Here is a 17,534-nt window from a genome sequence, read left to right as displayed (position 1 = left end):
ATGGTATGTATGGCAAACGCAACGGACCAGATCAAAATCAGTAATCTTTTTGCAACCTAGCATCCTATTGAAAGAATAGAATTTTTAGAAAATGTCAAAGGTAAAGAAAATTTAGCAAAATGCATATTTGGAAATAAGATGTCTAAATGAGAAAAACCCTGTATTGCATAGTAGACTTTGAGAGTCAGACCCCATATTGAATCCGGGTGAATACGTTTGCATCGGGACTCTTTTAACGGCTGCATTGCGTAACAATGCCCACACTTTAGATAGTCATGGTTCCCTTTTCGTGTAAATCAAGATGTATTAATTTCCATCAGACTTCTGTAAAATATATAATGATCTGTTACTTATTTCAACGCGATAGGCCATTTTTTATTTTTATGGAGATTTTGATTATCATGCCCGGAAATTTAAAAACGATCATTGTAAACTTGCCGATCCTTTAAATAAACTTATCATTCAACACTACATAAGATCTTTCAATATTATGTCAATTGGTATTATTATTAATCTTGTTATCTGTAAATTAAAAGCAAACTAATATTATTTTTATCAACATTTTTGAAAATATGCACTTTCATGAATCTACAATCTGTCGATTCCTGTATTTTGACATTGCACAATGTCATGTTTTTCGCTGTCTGTTTAAGACGTCTTTACACTAAATCCATTAAATTGTGGATGTTTATTGATTGATTATTTAGTCTTAGATGCATGATGTTTATGGCTGACTATACAGTATTGGCTTTGCACATTGCCGAAGGCCGAATAGCTGTAAATTTCTGTGTCATTTGGTCTCTTATAATACCACATCTTCTTTTTTATATGATTTTTAACTGTTCATTGCTGCAAAACTTATAAAGCATGACATAAATATATTACAACAGTTTATTAGTTAGCAGCGAGACATGAGATGCAAATGGTTATTGCGATAAAACTTCTCTCAGTCTATCCCAAAACACTGTATCGCCAAATTCATCGTTCGGATATTCGATATAAGAGCTAGATTGAACTAGCTCTAAAACCATCATTGGTAAAACATTCGGTGCAATTTGCTCAAGAAATACTAGAAATAATATGTTTTCCTTATTTCTCGAATAAATGCTTTCCACTTTTGCCATGTTGTATTCAAACATACACCAATACGAATCCAGATAATTATGTGACATAACAATAACCACTTTTCGGCTGTTGTGAATTGCAGATGTGATATTTCCCGCAATGTCATTTCCAGGTAGAAAATCTCGTTTATGGATACACAGCTTCAATCCAGCTTCGTGTTCTAGACAATGTAGCAGTTTTTCGTGAACGAAACCTCGATCTTTGTTTTCGTATGATATAAAAGCATCGTACTCATATTGGTTGGCATCGTCGGGTTTTCCTTTATTTTGCACTTGATATTTATGTTTTATCATGTAATACATGTATCGCAAGCGCCACCTATTGCGATAAGCCATGCCCCAAATTAGAACAAACAGAAAAACGACCAATGATGCTGCAGTGCCAACAATTAATGACGAATACGACGAACATTCTAACTGAAGCTTTTCGTAAACTGACTTCCCTAACGATTCCCGGTTTCCGCTATCCCTTTCACAGTACGTTTTGTTTTCATTATCAATCTTTAATTTCGTCGTTGTTATCCATTTAATAAAATCCTTTGTGCCGCAAGTGCATTTCAACGGATTCCCACTTAAATCTATTGCAAACTTGTTGTTCATCTTATACACATCTTCTAATTGACTACGAGCATTTTCGTCTAAACTGAAAATTCTGTTGTTAGATAAGTTCAAATTTGTTAAATTTTTCATATGATTAATTTGAAAGGAAATATTATCCATCATATTTTCTCCTAAATTAATGTCTTTCAAATTCAACTGAGATTTGAAAAAACTGTATGGTAAGCTAGTGATTCTATTTTGTGTAAAATTGACGAATTGAAGACTTGGAATATGCTGCATTATTTTTCCACCTGTGTCCTCGGGCAGTATGAATCCAAGTAGATTATTTTGTAAGAGTAATGTTTTCAAATTCGGGAAGCTTTTAAAAAAAACATTCGACACATTCGAGCACAAGTTATCAGACAAATCTAAATGATAAAGGTGTTTAAACGTTAGTAGTGGACCTGTCCATGAATAGAAAATGTTACGACTCAAATCTGCATATTCTAGCATATTATTAGAAACATATGCTTCTTGAAGTTCATATCGAAGATTGCATCCTCTGTAATGAAATACTTTTAGTCTCATAGGAACAGGTAAAACCGGTAAATATGAATTATATATGGTTTTATCGGGATATTTTTTTTGTTCGCAGACCTGATTACAACACGATTGTTCAGAATGTTCGCAATTTTCTTTTTTTTCAATATCGAATCTTGAATTAAATAAAAATGACACGTTTACAAATTCAGCTTGCACAACTATTGAATCGTATAAATATTCTCCATACGACAATTCATTGTCAGACAAAAAGATTTTTTTAATAGTAATTGGAAGCTCCTGTAATGTTCCCTTTTCTATGAGCTGTATCTTATTACTATCTGCATGCAGTTCCGTCAACTTTGTTTGTTTTAAATGCATAAGATGACGCTTTAGCACTTTCGTATTCATTTCAAATGTTTTATGAATTTTATTAAATTTCAGAACTTTAATCGACGTGAATGGAAGGTCAATTGTCACATTTTCCAAACCATCAAACTTAAGACATGTGTTAAATGAAAGATTTAAAATTGATAAATTTCTCATAAAACTAAATGAACCATTGTACACGTAATTTACTTTACAAGCAGAAATATCTAATTCATGTATTTTTGGTACAGATCTAAACGTATTCGGTTTCACGGTGTGTATGTAGCAGTTACCAGATGATCCAGAGACGTCTAGATACTCTAAATGAGGCATTTCAGGGAGATTTTCATGAGAGACATTATAATCAATCTTCAATTTGAGTAAAGATGGAGGAAATGTAACGTTGTGATTGCTCCAGCTAATATTATTCTTCTTAACATCTAAGTATGATAGTGTTCGTAGGTATAAAAACACATCTTTTGTTGTTTTTGAAATAAGGTTATTGTTTATCACAAGTTTTAAAACACTATTCAGACCATAAAACATTTTCTTTGTAAGAAAGTGTAATTTGTTTTCGGAAAGGTTTATTTTCCTTAAAATATTGTTATCCTTAAAATGTTGTTCCGGTATATTAGATATATTGTTGTAACTTAAATCAACACTGCTTACGTTTCCTGGCAGTTTCGGGATATAACTTAAGCTTAGTTTTGAACAATCGACCTCGACATACGTTTCATTTATAGTTTTACATCGACATTTGGCATTGAAGTAACACGTGATTTTCAACTGTCCGTTTACTTCCGTTCGTAGCATAAAATATACGAGAATATGAATAAGCTCTGTATTTACCATTTTTCTGAAATGAAAAAAAATATATAAACTATAATCAAAATAATGAAGATGTTTAATGAATTTATCAAACGTTGTGCCTATGAAATAGTCCTTCTTTCTGAAATTACACAATCAAAGCTTGAACAAATATATGACTGTTGTCCTGTGACTTTTACATATACAATAGCCTTAAATTACAATTTTATTTTTTATTGTTTTCTTTATAATCTTATAACAAATCTGGAAAAAGAACAATGAATATCGGCTATTCTTGACACGGCGTGGCGGTTTTGAAGTGGAGAAAAACGTTCAAGTATCAAAACTATTTTTTTTAGAATTGTTAGTACCAAATAATATATCGCCCGGAAGAAACCGAACCGTAATCAGTTTCCTGCAAATAGAAGTTGACGTTTTTAGTGACTTGTTTTCTCAAACACCTCTCCCTTGTTTTCCGTATTACAGATTTCGAAGCTTCATATGCAATTTCAAGAACAAATACTACTTTTGACGATTTTCCTGTATGATTTAGTTCGTGTTGTTTCTTATCTATTATTTATAACTGTTGATGTAAATGTCTTTTGGTTTTTTGAGTCTTTGTTTACTCCTTGGGTTTTTTTTATCGTCTTATATATAGTATAAACTAGTAATTGTTTACTAAGAAGTTGTCATTTAGTTAAATTCTATAATAGGAATTCATTTCTATATAAATCATATAGGAAAAAATCGTCAAATGTAAAATATTATCCTGAAACTTGCATATGAAGCCTAAAAATCTGTAACACGAAAAAACTAGGGAAAAGTGTTTGAGAAAAAAGACCACTGAAAACGTCTACTTCTGTTTGCAGGGAACGGATAATGGTTCGGTTCCTTCCGTTCAATATATCATTTGGTAATAACAATTCTCAAAAAAGACATGTTGATACTTGAACTTGTCGTGGTCGTTTTTCTCCGCTTGGAAACCGCCACCCCGGTTCAGGCATAGCCGACACCCACATGTGGCGTTCTGCACGGTGATATATGACATAAATAATCTGTCTAATTTAGGAATAATTCAACAGGGCTTAAATCTATACTGATTGTAACACGGGTAGAGTCTTTATGGTGAATATTTTACCACAAACTACAGCGAGGGATAAACTATCAGCATAACGAGCAAACTCGTTGTAAAAATAAGTATGAATTCAAGCCCTATTAATTATTGTTACTGATAAAGGTAAAATATGTCAATTCTTTTCAACCGAAGCGCTATAGGTGAATAATTATACTTGAGTTCTGTAAACAAACGCACTCTAACATTGACGCAAACTGATCTAGTGACATGCTATTTACAATTGCGTATTTAGTTAGGTTTGGATGAATTTAAATGATGATTTTACTTATATGTAAAACAAATAAACGGATTTTAAAGTCATATGAAACGAGTGACTGGTGAAAAATAATGTTTATCCAATTTTTGAACCAATGCATATATATATCATAAACTTAGTCTTCTGTTCACGATTTTATTATTATTTTCACAAATATATCGTGTAATCGTCAATTTTTTTCTCTCTGTCTGTTATGATTTAACAAATATGTCAGCTCGTTGAATGATGTGTTTTTACTCCGAAGTTTACCGATTGTCACCTTATAATAAACAATCAACAAAAAAGCATGAATATTGAGCACGTGTTTAACATGTACAATCAGATATTTGTTTATTTCAGTGATAGACCCATGCGTATTGCGATCACCAGATTTTTACGAGCAGGTTCACGCTAAGGTCACTTTGCATACGGAAAAAATGTCGGCGAATTGCTTCCTGGAAGCAGGAATTAAAAAAGTAATTTTTTTCTAAATGTGGACAAATAAAAGAATTTTCTTCCAAAAAAGTATATGTACATAAGTTAAATAATGAAAACTGTCCAATTTGTCATAAAAAAACATATGCATCATTTTTTTTTTAAATTTGATGTTTCATATGACTTTAACACATTTGATCATTGTTTGTTTGTTGTGATGATTTTCGATTTCACAATCGTGCATAAAAGATTTATATTCTTAGTCATCGTCAATGACGTCGGGTAGCTCATTCATAAAAAAAGCATATCACTTTGGAGTATGACCAGAACAGCACAAACAGTTTTTTTTTTTACATTTTACCACATGTGTGTCCTTAAAGCGTTTAAAGAGCATCATATTAGAATTCTTTATCGATTTTAGTTAACAGTATTGCATCAAGGTTTTGCGACACGAATATACCATGTGGATGAATCGTTATTAAATAAATGTCTTTATTTAACATGCCGTTAGTTGATGTAATACTCGTGAGGATAGGAAAGCGATACATTTTAACTTTTGTATTTCAACATTAATATAATAATGTAATTCAACCGAACGCTAAGTGATGGTGTAGAATTTTTGTTGAAAGGTACAATATGAAATATGAGCTACAATAAAACCTTGTTTTTCACTAAAATTCTCATTTGACTTCCGGATCGTTATTATAATATTATAAGAGTTAGTATGCACAATGAATTGTTTGTTTTGTATTATCAAAGAAAATTACGGTTTTCGATATTTTCCTCTTTCAGTTATGTTTATTTCCGTAATTAAAATATATATTAAGTGTCATCTACAAAGGAGGAAGCCCAGTAAGACCCCTTTTTTGGCCCCAAAAAATAGCAGTTTTACAAAATTGTTTAAAATGAAAATTTTAAGTTATTCATTGGAAAGTAGAATGCTTCTGCTACATAATTATGGGCTGTTTTTGACAATACAATTAACATATATCGGGTACTAGCATCATTCAGTCATGCTAAATTACTGAAATCTTCCCCATTTTAACAGTTTAGTTAAATTTTAGACGGTTTCCGTCTGAAATGAAAATGGCCGCATTCGTGTTCATTCTTAATTGAAATGCAAGTTGTATTTAATGATAATACATAAAGGTTGAGGATGAACACGGATGCGGCCATTTTCATTTTTGACAAAAACCATCTGAAAAGTGACATGTTTTGGCATATTTGATAGATTTTTTATATTTAAGCTTGAATCGGAGCGTTTTTAATTACTTAATGAGTTACAATCTTTCACATAAACTAATTGAATCAACTGAAATACACACTTTTAAGTGTTTAAAAAGTGTCCAAAATCTTTCGTCAGATGAACCTGAAATTTGAGGTCAATATGGCCAGTACTGGACCTACACCTTTAAATAAATAATGATAAAAAAAACCAGGTTATGTCATAAGAAAGTAGGACTAGCAGGACTACTATAAGAATCGAACAGGAAAAATTATTTACAAGGCAAAGAATTATCGTAATCAGCAGAAAAGTTTCATTGTCTTTAAAATCGTTATGTATGTATACAATGATGTATGCGAAATTAGCACATTCCTTTCAACCTTTAGATTGTGTGACTACATGCGAGAACCAATTTTGAAAATTACCGCTCTGTCTGTTTCTATGCAAAACGCCTAACAAGTAAATATGTTGACGTTTTTTATTTGATTATTTCTAATTTTAATAGGACAATTGAAGTTATTATCAAATCAACGTATATATACATATGTTTTTTCAAAGATCTTACTGTAACTTTTTACAAATTATTATATATATATATAACAAAACGTTTCATTTTGTAATACAAAGCTTTCTATGCCAAATTAACAGCTATCCCCTTTGTCTTGGCAGTATTTAATATCTGCCTTTTATTTCAAAATTGAAGTATTAAAGTTTCCTTTTTTAAAACTAGAATTAAAATTAATATTGCTTAACTCTACTTACCTAAATGGGTATTTTGTACACCTCATATATGATGTAATAATGATTGACTTCCCGTTAACAACTGGGTTTAAACGAACAGAATGCTATCCCTGTTGTTTTGCTGAACCGTGAAATCACGTTAACAGTAGTCGGAGCATTGTACCAATCATCAACCGATCATTAATGTTATGTAGTACTAATTATTTACACTTATATTTCTATCACAAAAGAAAACAATCTTTGTATCAAAACTCCTAGCAATGACACTGGTATTGAGAGAGTGTAATCTATTAAGTGAAAGGTTTATTTCAGTTAAGATATCGTTGTCTTTAAAATGATGTTCCGGTATATTATGTATATAAAGTAAAAGATGATTGTTCAGAATTGTACGTTTAATAATTTCATTTGCCGACATGATTGCAGATAAAAAAAAAGTCGTAAATAAAATAAAACAAAAAACAAATATGAGAGAATACATGTGCATTTAATAATTTTATGCCTTAACGTGCAGTAAAAAAATATATTAATACTTAACCCTAACATACTTTTTGGCTTAATGCGAGTTGATAAGTTTACAGTGTTGCTCCTAAATGATGAGCGTTTGGAATACATCAGAATTGTGTATGTTTAATAATTTTCTAGCTTAATTTCTGCATAAAATTATCAGAGTAACAAATAATATTGTTTGTTACAAATCATATATGACATCTGAGTTTATAACTTTTACTTTTAAAATACATTTATAACATTTGTCTAAATACTCGAGTAACGGTCATCATCCAAAATACTATAGTTGAATTTACGACCATCACACATTTAAATAAAATTAACGGTACCAATTTTCTTGCACCAGATGCGCATTTCGACAATATATGTCTCTTCAGTGATGCTCGTGGCCAAAATATTTGAAATCCAAAGCTTATATAAAAGATGAAGAGCTATAATCCAAAAGGTCCAAAAAGTATAGCCAAATCTGTGAAAGGAATCAGAGCTTTGCATGAGGGAGATACATTCCTTAATTTATAATAATTCTATCATTTTGTAACAGTAAATTTTACGACCATCATGCTCGAATTTTTTAATGACTATTTTACGAAAATTGGAATGATTTTGTCTATCAAATTTGGTTGGAGCCTCTGGTCTTTGTTAGTCTTGTATTATTTTAATTTAAGGTTCTTGTATACAATTTGGAAATTAGTATGGCGTCCATTATCACTGAACTAGTATATATTTGTTTAGGGGCCAGTTGAAGGACGCCTCCGGGTGCGGGAATTTTTCGTTACATTGAGGACCTGTTGGTGACCTTCTGCTGTTGTTTTTTCTATGGTCGGGTTGTTGTCTCTTTGATACATTCCCCATTTCCATTCTCAATTTTAATTTTATTTCAATATCAACGCACTCAGGGTTAGTGTATATGAGACAAGAGGTTTAGCTCAAACGAACTTTTTACTGCACAACAAATCGGAAAAGAAAAACTTATCCCCAGAGTTGTCTCCCATATCCTGGATGGTCGTAACTTTTAGTTACGACCATCCGCTTACCACCCGTGGTTATATGATCTTTTTGTTATATGTTTTTATCCTGCAATTTGCCTTTTTACTATACAAATACAGGTGTACAGATAACACGAACCGATATTTTTATACAATATAATGTCCTGGTAATTCCATTCTTCCTAGGCTGTATATAATTATTTGTAATTATGTATAAGATTATATATGGATGTTGTATTTTGTTCACCATGTCTTGCAAACATTGTACAAAACCCTTGATTTGAGATCAGAGGTCGTGAAATATATATTATAGATTAATATAAATGAAAATAATACAGGAAAATAAGAAACAGTGTATATAGATAAATATATATAATTCGTCTTAACATCAGCCCAACATTGTTAAATCTGTAAATTGGTGGAAGAAATTATTTTTTTTGTGTTCGTCGCTGGCAGGGATTCGAATTATACTACTGAGTTATGGCGGAACCAAATCGCCTTGCATTGTGTCCGACGCTTTAGACCACTCGGCTACCTAAGCTCCACTATAACTAAGCTTTCGGTGGCCGCGTGTTACCTTTCGTCGTCGTTTTTTTTTATCTAGCGTCGTATCACAGTACATGGTATATAAGGCATGAAAATAAAACTCTTACAAATCAGCTCAATTATCTATCGTACATGATCCTACAATAAAAAGCAGGATGTAGTTACAGAAATGATTATATTTTAATTACGTCTGAACCAGTGACAATACTACGACAAATTTCATCCGTCAAATCCCAAGTGATGGTTTTACAAGACTGAAAACACACTCTGTATATATAATTCGTCTAAACATCAGCTCATCAATGTTAGATCTGTAATTGTTTTTGTTCTTCCCTGCTCGGGACTTGAACTCATGCTACTGAGATATCGTAACACAAATCGCCTTGTATTGTGCCCCACGTGCTATTGTATATATGTAGGACTCTGAAACGTGTCCTTTCCCCCAAACGTGTCCACATAACGTCACTTAACTGCAAAACATGAATAAATGTAAAAGGACGCCACAGCGTGTCATTTGTATAAACGCCAAAACGTATTCAATCCCATAACGTGTCCATATCAAGATTTTGTTTCCTCTACTGGAACTATCTTTCGTGTCAATTTTATAATTACGTACTAGGTTATTTGAAAATATTGTTTTTTTAAACGTATACTCATTATACTACTTCGTTAAGACAAATAGAAATAAACTACTTTAGGCAGTATATCCCTGGTAAAAGTGTCCGTTCGGATATATTTTGAATGTAAAGCCATGCTCAGTTAAATTGTAGATATTAAATCAGATACTCGTGTAGATGAATGTTTAAACTCTGTGCATAAAAACTTTGTAGGATTTATCTCTTTCATTGTGCCATATATAATTTTATATACATTTTATTTTGACCGAAGCATTCCGTAGAATCCATATAAGAGTTATATCGCCCTTCTATTTTTCAAATAAACGACACACTAGATATTGACAATTGCTATAAATTCATATTCATACATGATAAAGCTTTTGAATTATTTGCATTATGTCATCAGATGGACAAAAATACAAGTGGACGTGGCCGGGTTCTTGTACATCCCAACAACAAAATGACACTAGGAACAAATCTGAGAGTACTCGCAGTTATCTGACAGCTAGATCAAAGCGCCACTAACAACTAATAAAAAAAAGCATGAATCTAAGACTAATTTATCAATCCGTACACTTCCAACATCCAATGAATTTAGTGAAAAGACGTCATAAACATTCATTTTTTGTTAAATGTTGAAAGACATTCAATTGGTGTCTAAATAAATGGTTTTCAAATCTAATCAAAATAGATTACAACTTAATGTCAGTCGTTGTTTGTCTAGATTTGATCACCTTTACAATAAAAAAAAAATTTAAAAAATGTGTCAGTAGTACACGGATGTCCCAATCACACTAATATTATCACTTTTTATGCTCAGTGGAACGTGAAATAATGGTGAAAGTCTTATTTTCCATTAAAATTAGAAAGAGCATGTCATAATGAACATGTGTACTAAGTTTCAAGTTGATAGGACCAAAACCTGTTACCAAAAACTTTAACTTGAAGCGGGACAGACGGGTGGACAAACAGACGAACGAACGAACGAACGGACGCACAGACCACAAACATAATGCCCGTAAACTGAGCATAGAAACATGTGATACATAACACTTTAAACTTCAATCTACAATGCAAAACCTAACTTTCAACATAGAGGTGTCTAATTGATTATCATACATAACACATTCGACGAATCAAAATAAATCGTTCATAAGGAAGGTGGAAGTTGTAAACATCACGTGGACATTTGTTCAGTTACAAGTAAAATTAATTCTTCAAATAGTTTTTTTATCTAATTCTTAAGGAAATGATCTATCCCTACTACTTTATATATGTATGGCAAACGCGACGGACCAGATCAAAATCAGTAATCTATTTGCAACCTAACATCCTACCGAAGGAATACAATTTTTAGAAAATGTCAAAGGTAAAGAAAATTTAGCAAAATGCATATTTGGAAATAAGATGTCTAAATGAGAAAAACGTTCTATTGCATAGTAGACTTTGAGACCCTATATTGAATCCGGGTGAATGCGTTTGCATCTGGACTCTTTTTACGGCTGCATTGCGTAACAATGCCCACACTTTAGATAGTCATGATTCCCTTTTCGTGTAAATCAAGATGTATTAATTTCCACCAAACTTCTTTAAAATATATAATGATCTGTAACTTATTTCAACTGGATAGGCCATTTTTATTTTTATGGAGATTTTGATTATCATGCTAGGAAATTTAAAAAACATACTTGTAAACTTGTCGATCCTTTAAATAAACTTATTTAAAAAGGTTACCATTCAACACTACATAAGATCTTTGAATATAATGGCAATGGGTATTATTATTTATCTTGTTATCTATAAATTAAAAGCAAACTAATATTAATGTTATTAACATTTTTAAAAATATGCACCTTCATGAATCTACAATCTGTCGATTCCTGTATTTTGACATTGCACAATGTCATGTTTTTCGCTGTCTGTTTAAGACGTCTTTACACTAAATCCATTAAATTGTTGATGTTTACTGATTGAGTATTTAGTCTTATAGTCGCCGTCAGCTGAAATTCGTAGCGGTTATCGGTAAAAATAATCTAAACTATCAATCGCGTTCACTCGAGATATAGTTTTTCACATTCCATTCATAAATCGCAAACAGAAAAACCACTACTGACCTACCTTTTAAGTGATCGCACTGTAATAATCCTGACCTTCACTTTTCATAGACGATTTTGAATGGTGGAATCAGCCATTGTTTTTACCGGAAGTGTTTCCGTGGAGTTCAATTTCATAAAATTTGCATAAAGCGCGGGAAACCTTATCACATCAATGAAAGGAACATTTCAGGAAACTGCGTACAGTGACGAATGTCATATGTAAACAAATGATCCTCATAGAAACGAAGATGGCGGAATTACAATGGAAAATATTCTGGAAAATGTGAAGGTCAGGATTATTACAGTGTGATCACTTAAAAGGTAGGTCAGCAGTGGTTTTTCTTTTTGCGATTTATGAATGGAATGTGAAAAACTATATCTCGAGTGAACGCGATTGATAGTTTAGATTATTTTTACCGATAACCGCTACGAATTTCAGCTGACGGCGACTATAGATGCATGATTTTTATGGCTGACTATGCAGTATTGGCTTTGTACATTGCCGAAGTCCGAATAGCTGTTAATTTCTATGTTTGGTCTCTTGTAAATAGTTCTCTCAGCAACAATACCACACCTTCTTTTTTATATGATTTTGAACTGTTCATTGCTGCAAAACTTATAAAGCATGACATAAATATATTACAACAGTTTATTAGTTAGCAGCGACACATGAGAAGAAAATGGTTACTGCGATAAAACTTCTCTCAGTCTATCCCAAAACACTGTATCGCCAAATTCATCGTTCGGATATTCGATGTAAGAGCTAGATTGAACTAGCTCTAAAACCATCATTGGTAAAACTTTCGGTTCCATTTGCTCAAGAAATACTAGAAATAATATGTTTTCCTTATTTCTGGAATAAATACTTTCCACTTTTGCCATGTTGTATTCAAACATACACCAGTACGAATCCAGATAATTATATGACATAACAATAACCACTTTACGGCTGTTATGAATTGCAGATGTGATGTTTGCTGCAATGTCATTTCCAGGTAGGAAATCTCTTTTGTGGATACACAGCTTCAATCCAGCCTCGTGTTCTAGACAATGTAGTAGTTTTTCGTGAACGAAAACTCGATCTTTGTTTTCGTATGATATAAAAGCATCGTACTCATATTGGTTGGCATCGTCGGGTTTTCCTTTATTTTGCACTTGATATTTATTTTTTACCATGTAATACATATATCGTAAGCGCCACCTATTGCGGAAAGCTATGCCCCAAATTAAAACAAACATAAACACTGCTAATGATGCTACTATGCCACAATTTATCAATGCCGAATACGATGTTTTTTTTAAGCTCTTCATAAGATCTAGTGAATCCTCGTAACGTTTCCGGTATCCCATGAGAAGTCAGACAGGAGGTTTTGCGTTTATTCAGAATCTTTTTTTGTCGTTGACATCCACTTCACAAATTCGATTGTCTCACAACTGCATTTTAACGGATTTCCACTTAAATCAATGGAAAAATTGTTTTTTACTTTGTACACTTCTTCTAATTGACTCCGAGCATTCACACCTAAGCTAGACATTCTGTTATTAGAAAGATCTAAATGTGACAACTGTTTCATGTGGTTTATTTAGAAGGTAATATCATCCATTATATTTCTTCCTAACTTTATGTCTATCAAATTCGCCTGAGACTTAAAAAATGCATAAAATAAACTTGGAATCCTATTATCTGCCAAATTAATGATTTGAAGGGCTGGCATATGTTGCATTATTTCCCCTTCAGTGTCATCTGGAAGTACAAATCCAAGTAGATTATTTTGTATCAGTAACTTTATTAGATTTGGGACGCTTTTAAAAAATACCTTTGACACATTCGAGCATATGTTATTGGACAAATCTAAAACATGCAAATGATTAAACGTAAGAAGTTGACCTATCCATGAATAGAAAATATTATGACTCACATCTATATAATTCACTTTGTTCTCGGTAACTGTATATTGTGGTATTTCATAGCGAAGAAAGCAGTTTTTATAAAGAGCTGTTTTCAAGGTTCGAGGAATTGGCAAGAATTTCCATTTTGAGGTAACTCGGGATACTGTATCATCAGCTATCTGAAATTGTTCACAAAATCGATTACAACATGATTCATCAGAACGCTTGCATTTTTCTTCTTCTTCGTTGTTTCTACGCGAACTGAACAAGAACGACATATTCAACAATTCAACCCTCAAAAGTATAAATTCGGAAACATACTTTCCATACGAAAATTCGTTGTCGGAAACATAGACTTTCCGAATGGAAGATGGAAGTTGGTGTACAGCTCCGCTTTCTATCAGCTGTTTTATATTACTGTCGCCATGTATTTCTTCCAACTGTGTATATCGTTAGTGCGCCAAATGCCTCTTCAAAACTTTCGTATTCATTTGAAAAGTTTTGTGAATTTTATTAAATTTCAGAATTTTAATAGACGTAAATGGAAGGTCAATTGTCACATTTTCTAAACCATCAAACCTTAGACATGTGTTAAAAGAAATGTCTAGACTTAATAAATATCGCATAAAGCTGAATGAACCCTTGTACACGTAATTCACTCTACATGCAGAAATATCTAATGTATGTATTTTTGGTACAGATCTAAACTTATCCGGTTTCACGGTGTGTATGTCGCATTGTCCAGATGATCCAAAGATATCTAGAGTCTCTAAATGTGCCATATCAGGCAGGTTTTCATGAGACGCATTGTAGTCAATCTTCAATGTGAGTAAAGATGAAGAAAATATAACATTGTGGTTGCTCCAGCTAATATTATTATTCTTAACATCTAAAAATGATAGAGTTCGTAGATTTAAAAACACATCTTTCGTTGCTTTAGAAATAATGTTATTGTTCGTTTTAATCTTTGAAACACTGTTCAGCCCATAAAACATTTCCTTGTTGAGAGAGAGTAATCTGTTTTGAGAAAAGTTTATTTCAGTTGAAATATCGTTGTTTTTAAAATGTTCCGGTATTTTATGTATATTATTGTAACTTAAATCAACACTGCTCACATTTTGTGGCAGGTAAGGTATATCCCTTAGTTTTGCATGTGAACAATCAACCTCGACATATGTTTTATTTGAAGTTTTACATCGACATCTTTGATTAAAGAAACACGTGGTTTTTAACTGTCCACTTACTTCCATCATTATAACAAACATAGCACAAAAAAGAGTAAGTTGCGTATTTGCCATATTTCTGAAATGGAACAAAATGCATAAATTATTAAAGGACAAAGGGACTAATACATTCATTGGCTTGTCGCTTTTAGACAAATACTTGATTACGATTTTTGATCGCGAACTTCTTACACTTTTTATTGAATTTTCATGATCATACACAGATTTGGTTTAGAAAGATTGTTGTGCCTTAAGAATCATTGTAACAAACGATATATCACTCCCGTTTTTTACTTTTTTTTCTATATAGACCGCAAGTTTTGAAGTTTCGACAATCAATGAGTCCTCATCGATACTTTAAGTTTAAATACTAAATAATCTAAACCAAATACAAACTTGATTAGCTGATATAACCGAAATAAACGAAAGGTATAGGCGTCAAAGCAGTAAATAAATAAACATCATCAACGACCGACCATATTTGGGAGAGCTATTTGGAAAACACTAAAGTCCTGGGCCTGGAGTTTTATATTGAATTTTAGGGCTAAAGTTACATTATAAGTTATCATGATTTGACCCAACTAACATGATTAATTACATAGCGACGAAAATTGTTGATCGGATCGGGCATTTTATTGATTTTCCATATAGCGCATAGTTGATGTTTGTTTATACTTACTTTTAATGATCTGGGATTGTACTGGCCATATCTATATTTCTGGAATATTCTGATTTCAAATACAGCTTTAAAGATTTTATGCCTGACTTTAATTCCATAATCTTATCTTTTACCACTCCATGATCACTAAGGTCCTCAATGGTCTTTAACAGACTGTCACATGCAGTTGTGCCATCTGCAGCCATGTTGTCCAATCCACTAAGGTTGGTTCTTTTAGCTGCTGAACATGTTGATAAGATTTTATACAATGTTGAATCAGCTAAGGGAGTAAATTCTGATTCTTTGCAATATGTCTTGTACATCTGCACAAGAGATGAATGGCATGAGGTTCTCACTACTTCTGGTATAGATACAGTCTCTCCATTATCAAACTTCAGATTTCTGGTACCATAGGAACAAATTTGAACAAAATTTGGATCTAAAATAAAATCTAATGCATGTTCCAGTTTTTCTGGATCCATTCTGTTTCTATAGAAACTACCCTGGGTCTGCTGGGGTACACCTGCACCACAAGTAGCAATATGTGACCTACTTTGGTCAATTTTCCATTTTGACAAACCAGGTATGAGAGATTGAAGGTTTTCCTTTGTATGCATGTCTGGTGATGAAATCATGGAGAGTAATTGGCATTTGAGGGTATTGTTGTCAGCTTCCATGTAGAGCTTTGCAATCAAATTTGTTAAATCTGTGTTGACTGTGGATGTAGTTGGAATATTAATAATACTAGTTTCACGAGCCAAAAGATGTAATAGTTGAGATGATTGCCCTGGTGCAATGTGTTCAAGTACAGAATGTACAGCCTCATTTTCCTTCCGTTTCAAATAACGCACAGTACTGTCTTTTACATGTTCAAGAGGCGTTTTAAGTTGAAATTTAATAGGACTTATTGAACCTTTTCCAAGTAGATCAAGGGCTGAATTCATGCTATGAAGTCCTTCTTTTAAGATACCCTGCGCATTTGATGTTGCACTCCAGTTAGATTCTTGAGAGATTTGTGAGGAAGACAAATTCTGATTTTCTTGAGATGAATCACAGCTTACATTGTCAATCTGAAATTATTATAAATTCTAATGCAATTTGGATGTAACAATTTTTTTCATTGGATAAAAGTTGACGTCAAATCCACAGTTGACTAAGAAGGGACCCGCAATTTTGAATTGATTAAATCAACAAATGTTCGGTTACTACTATATAACCGAAAATAAATAACACCTACTTCGAATTCCCGTTTTAATGTAATTTTATCCGAATTTGAAGCATGGTAACGTAATAACCTCCAGTTTGTAAGTTTTTATTTGTACGACTTCACGTTTAGCCATGACATCTTTGTGCCAAAATCATTCATGAAGTTTTGCGGATTTTTTTCTATTTGTCAAATTTACACATTTTTAAAGTTTTATCAGATTTTTTTCTTTTTGTAATGCACTAGAATCGGAATAACAGTACTGTAGTTGAAGAGTTGCCACCGTCAATTGTACATTCTTGCTGCTTACAATTATCTCTAACTATAATAAACTAGGCCCAGTAGTTTAAGTGGAAAATATTACTGAAATCTACAAATTTTATGAAAATTGTTTAAAATTGACTATGAAGGGCAATAACTCCTTAGAGGGTCAATTGACCATTTTGGTCATGTTGACTTATTTTTAGGTCTTACTTCGCTGTACATAATTGCTGTTTACAGTTTATCTCAATATATATAATAATATTCAAGATAATTACAAAAAACAGCAAAATTTCCTTAAAATTACCAATTCAGGGGCAGCAACCTAACAACAGATTGTCTGATTTATCTGAAAATTTCAGGGCATCCTAATGCTTTTGCTTTTGAGTTATAAG

The 17,534-nt window shown here is 32.4% G+C and overlaps 1 protein-coding gene and 1 pseudogene across 1 annotated transcript; both read right to left on the bottom strand.

Annotated features, from left to right (window-relative positions):
- Positions 1–810: 810 nt before the first annotated feature.
- On the bottom strand, positions 811–7,303 carry LOC143085299 (toll-like receptor 4). The gene is made up of 2 exons (XM_076261566.1): positions 7,173–7,303; positions 811–3,429 (listed from the first exon to the last, which is right to left on the bottom strand). Exons 1-2 carry the CDS (start codon positions 7,196–7,198, stop codon positions 927–929), a joined length of 2,529 nt encoding a protein of 842 aa, XP_076117681.1. The 5' UTR covers positions 7,199–7,303; the 3' UTR covers positions 811–926.
- Positions 7,304–11,510: 4,207 nt separating this feature from the next.
- Positions 11,511–15,091, bottom strand: LOC143085298 (toll-like receptor 4; annotated as a pseudogene).
- Between the last annotated feature and the right edge of the window lie 2,443 nt (positions 15,092–17,534).

This window comes from Mytilus galloprovincialis, chromosome 8 (assembly GCF_965363235.1).
Source record: "Mytilus galloprovincialis chromosome 8, xbMytGall1.hap1.1, whole genome shotgun sequence".
In the NCBI taxonomy this organism is placed as follows: Eukaryota; Metazoa; Mollusca; class Bivalvia; order Mytilida; family Mytilidae; genus Mytilus; species Mytilus galloprovincialis.
The sequence above is the reverse complement of the archived record's forward strand: the minus strand, read 5'-3'. Positions and strand labels throughout refer to the sequence as shown.

What these genes read in the sequence shown, in the direction of transcription:
- LOC143085299 (XM_076261566.1), bottom strand. Translation starts at nt 7,198, where the DNA reads ATGAGGTGTACAAAATACCCATTTAG. An exon ending in TGTACAAAATACCCATTTAG is followed by an intron (nt 3,430 to 7,172) that starts GTAAGTAGAGTT and finishes TTTTCATTTCAG; the next exon opens with AAAAATGGTAAATACAGAGC.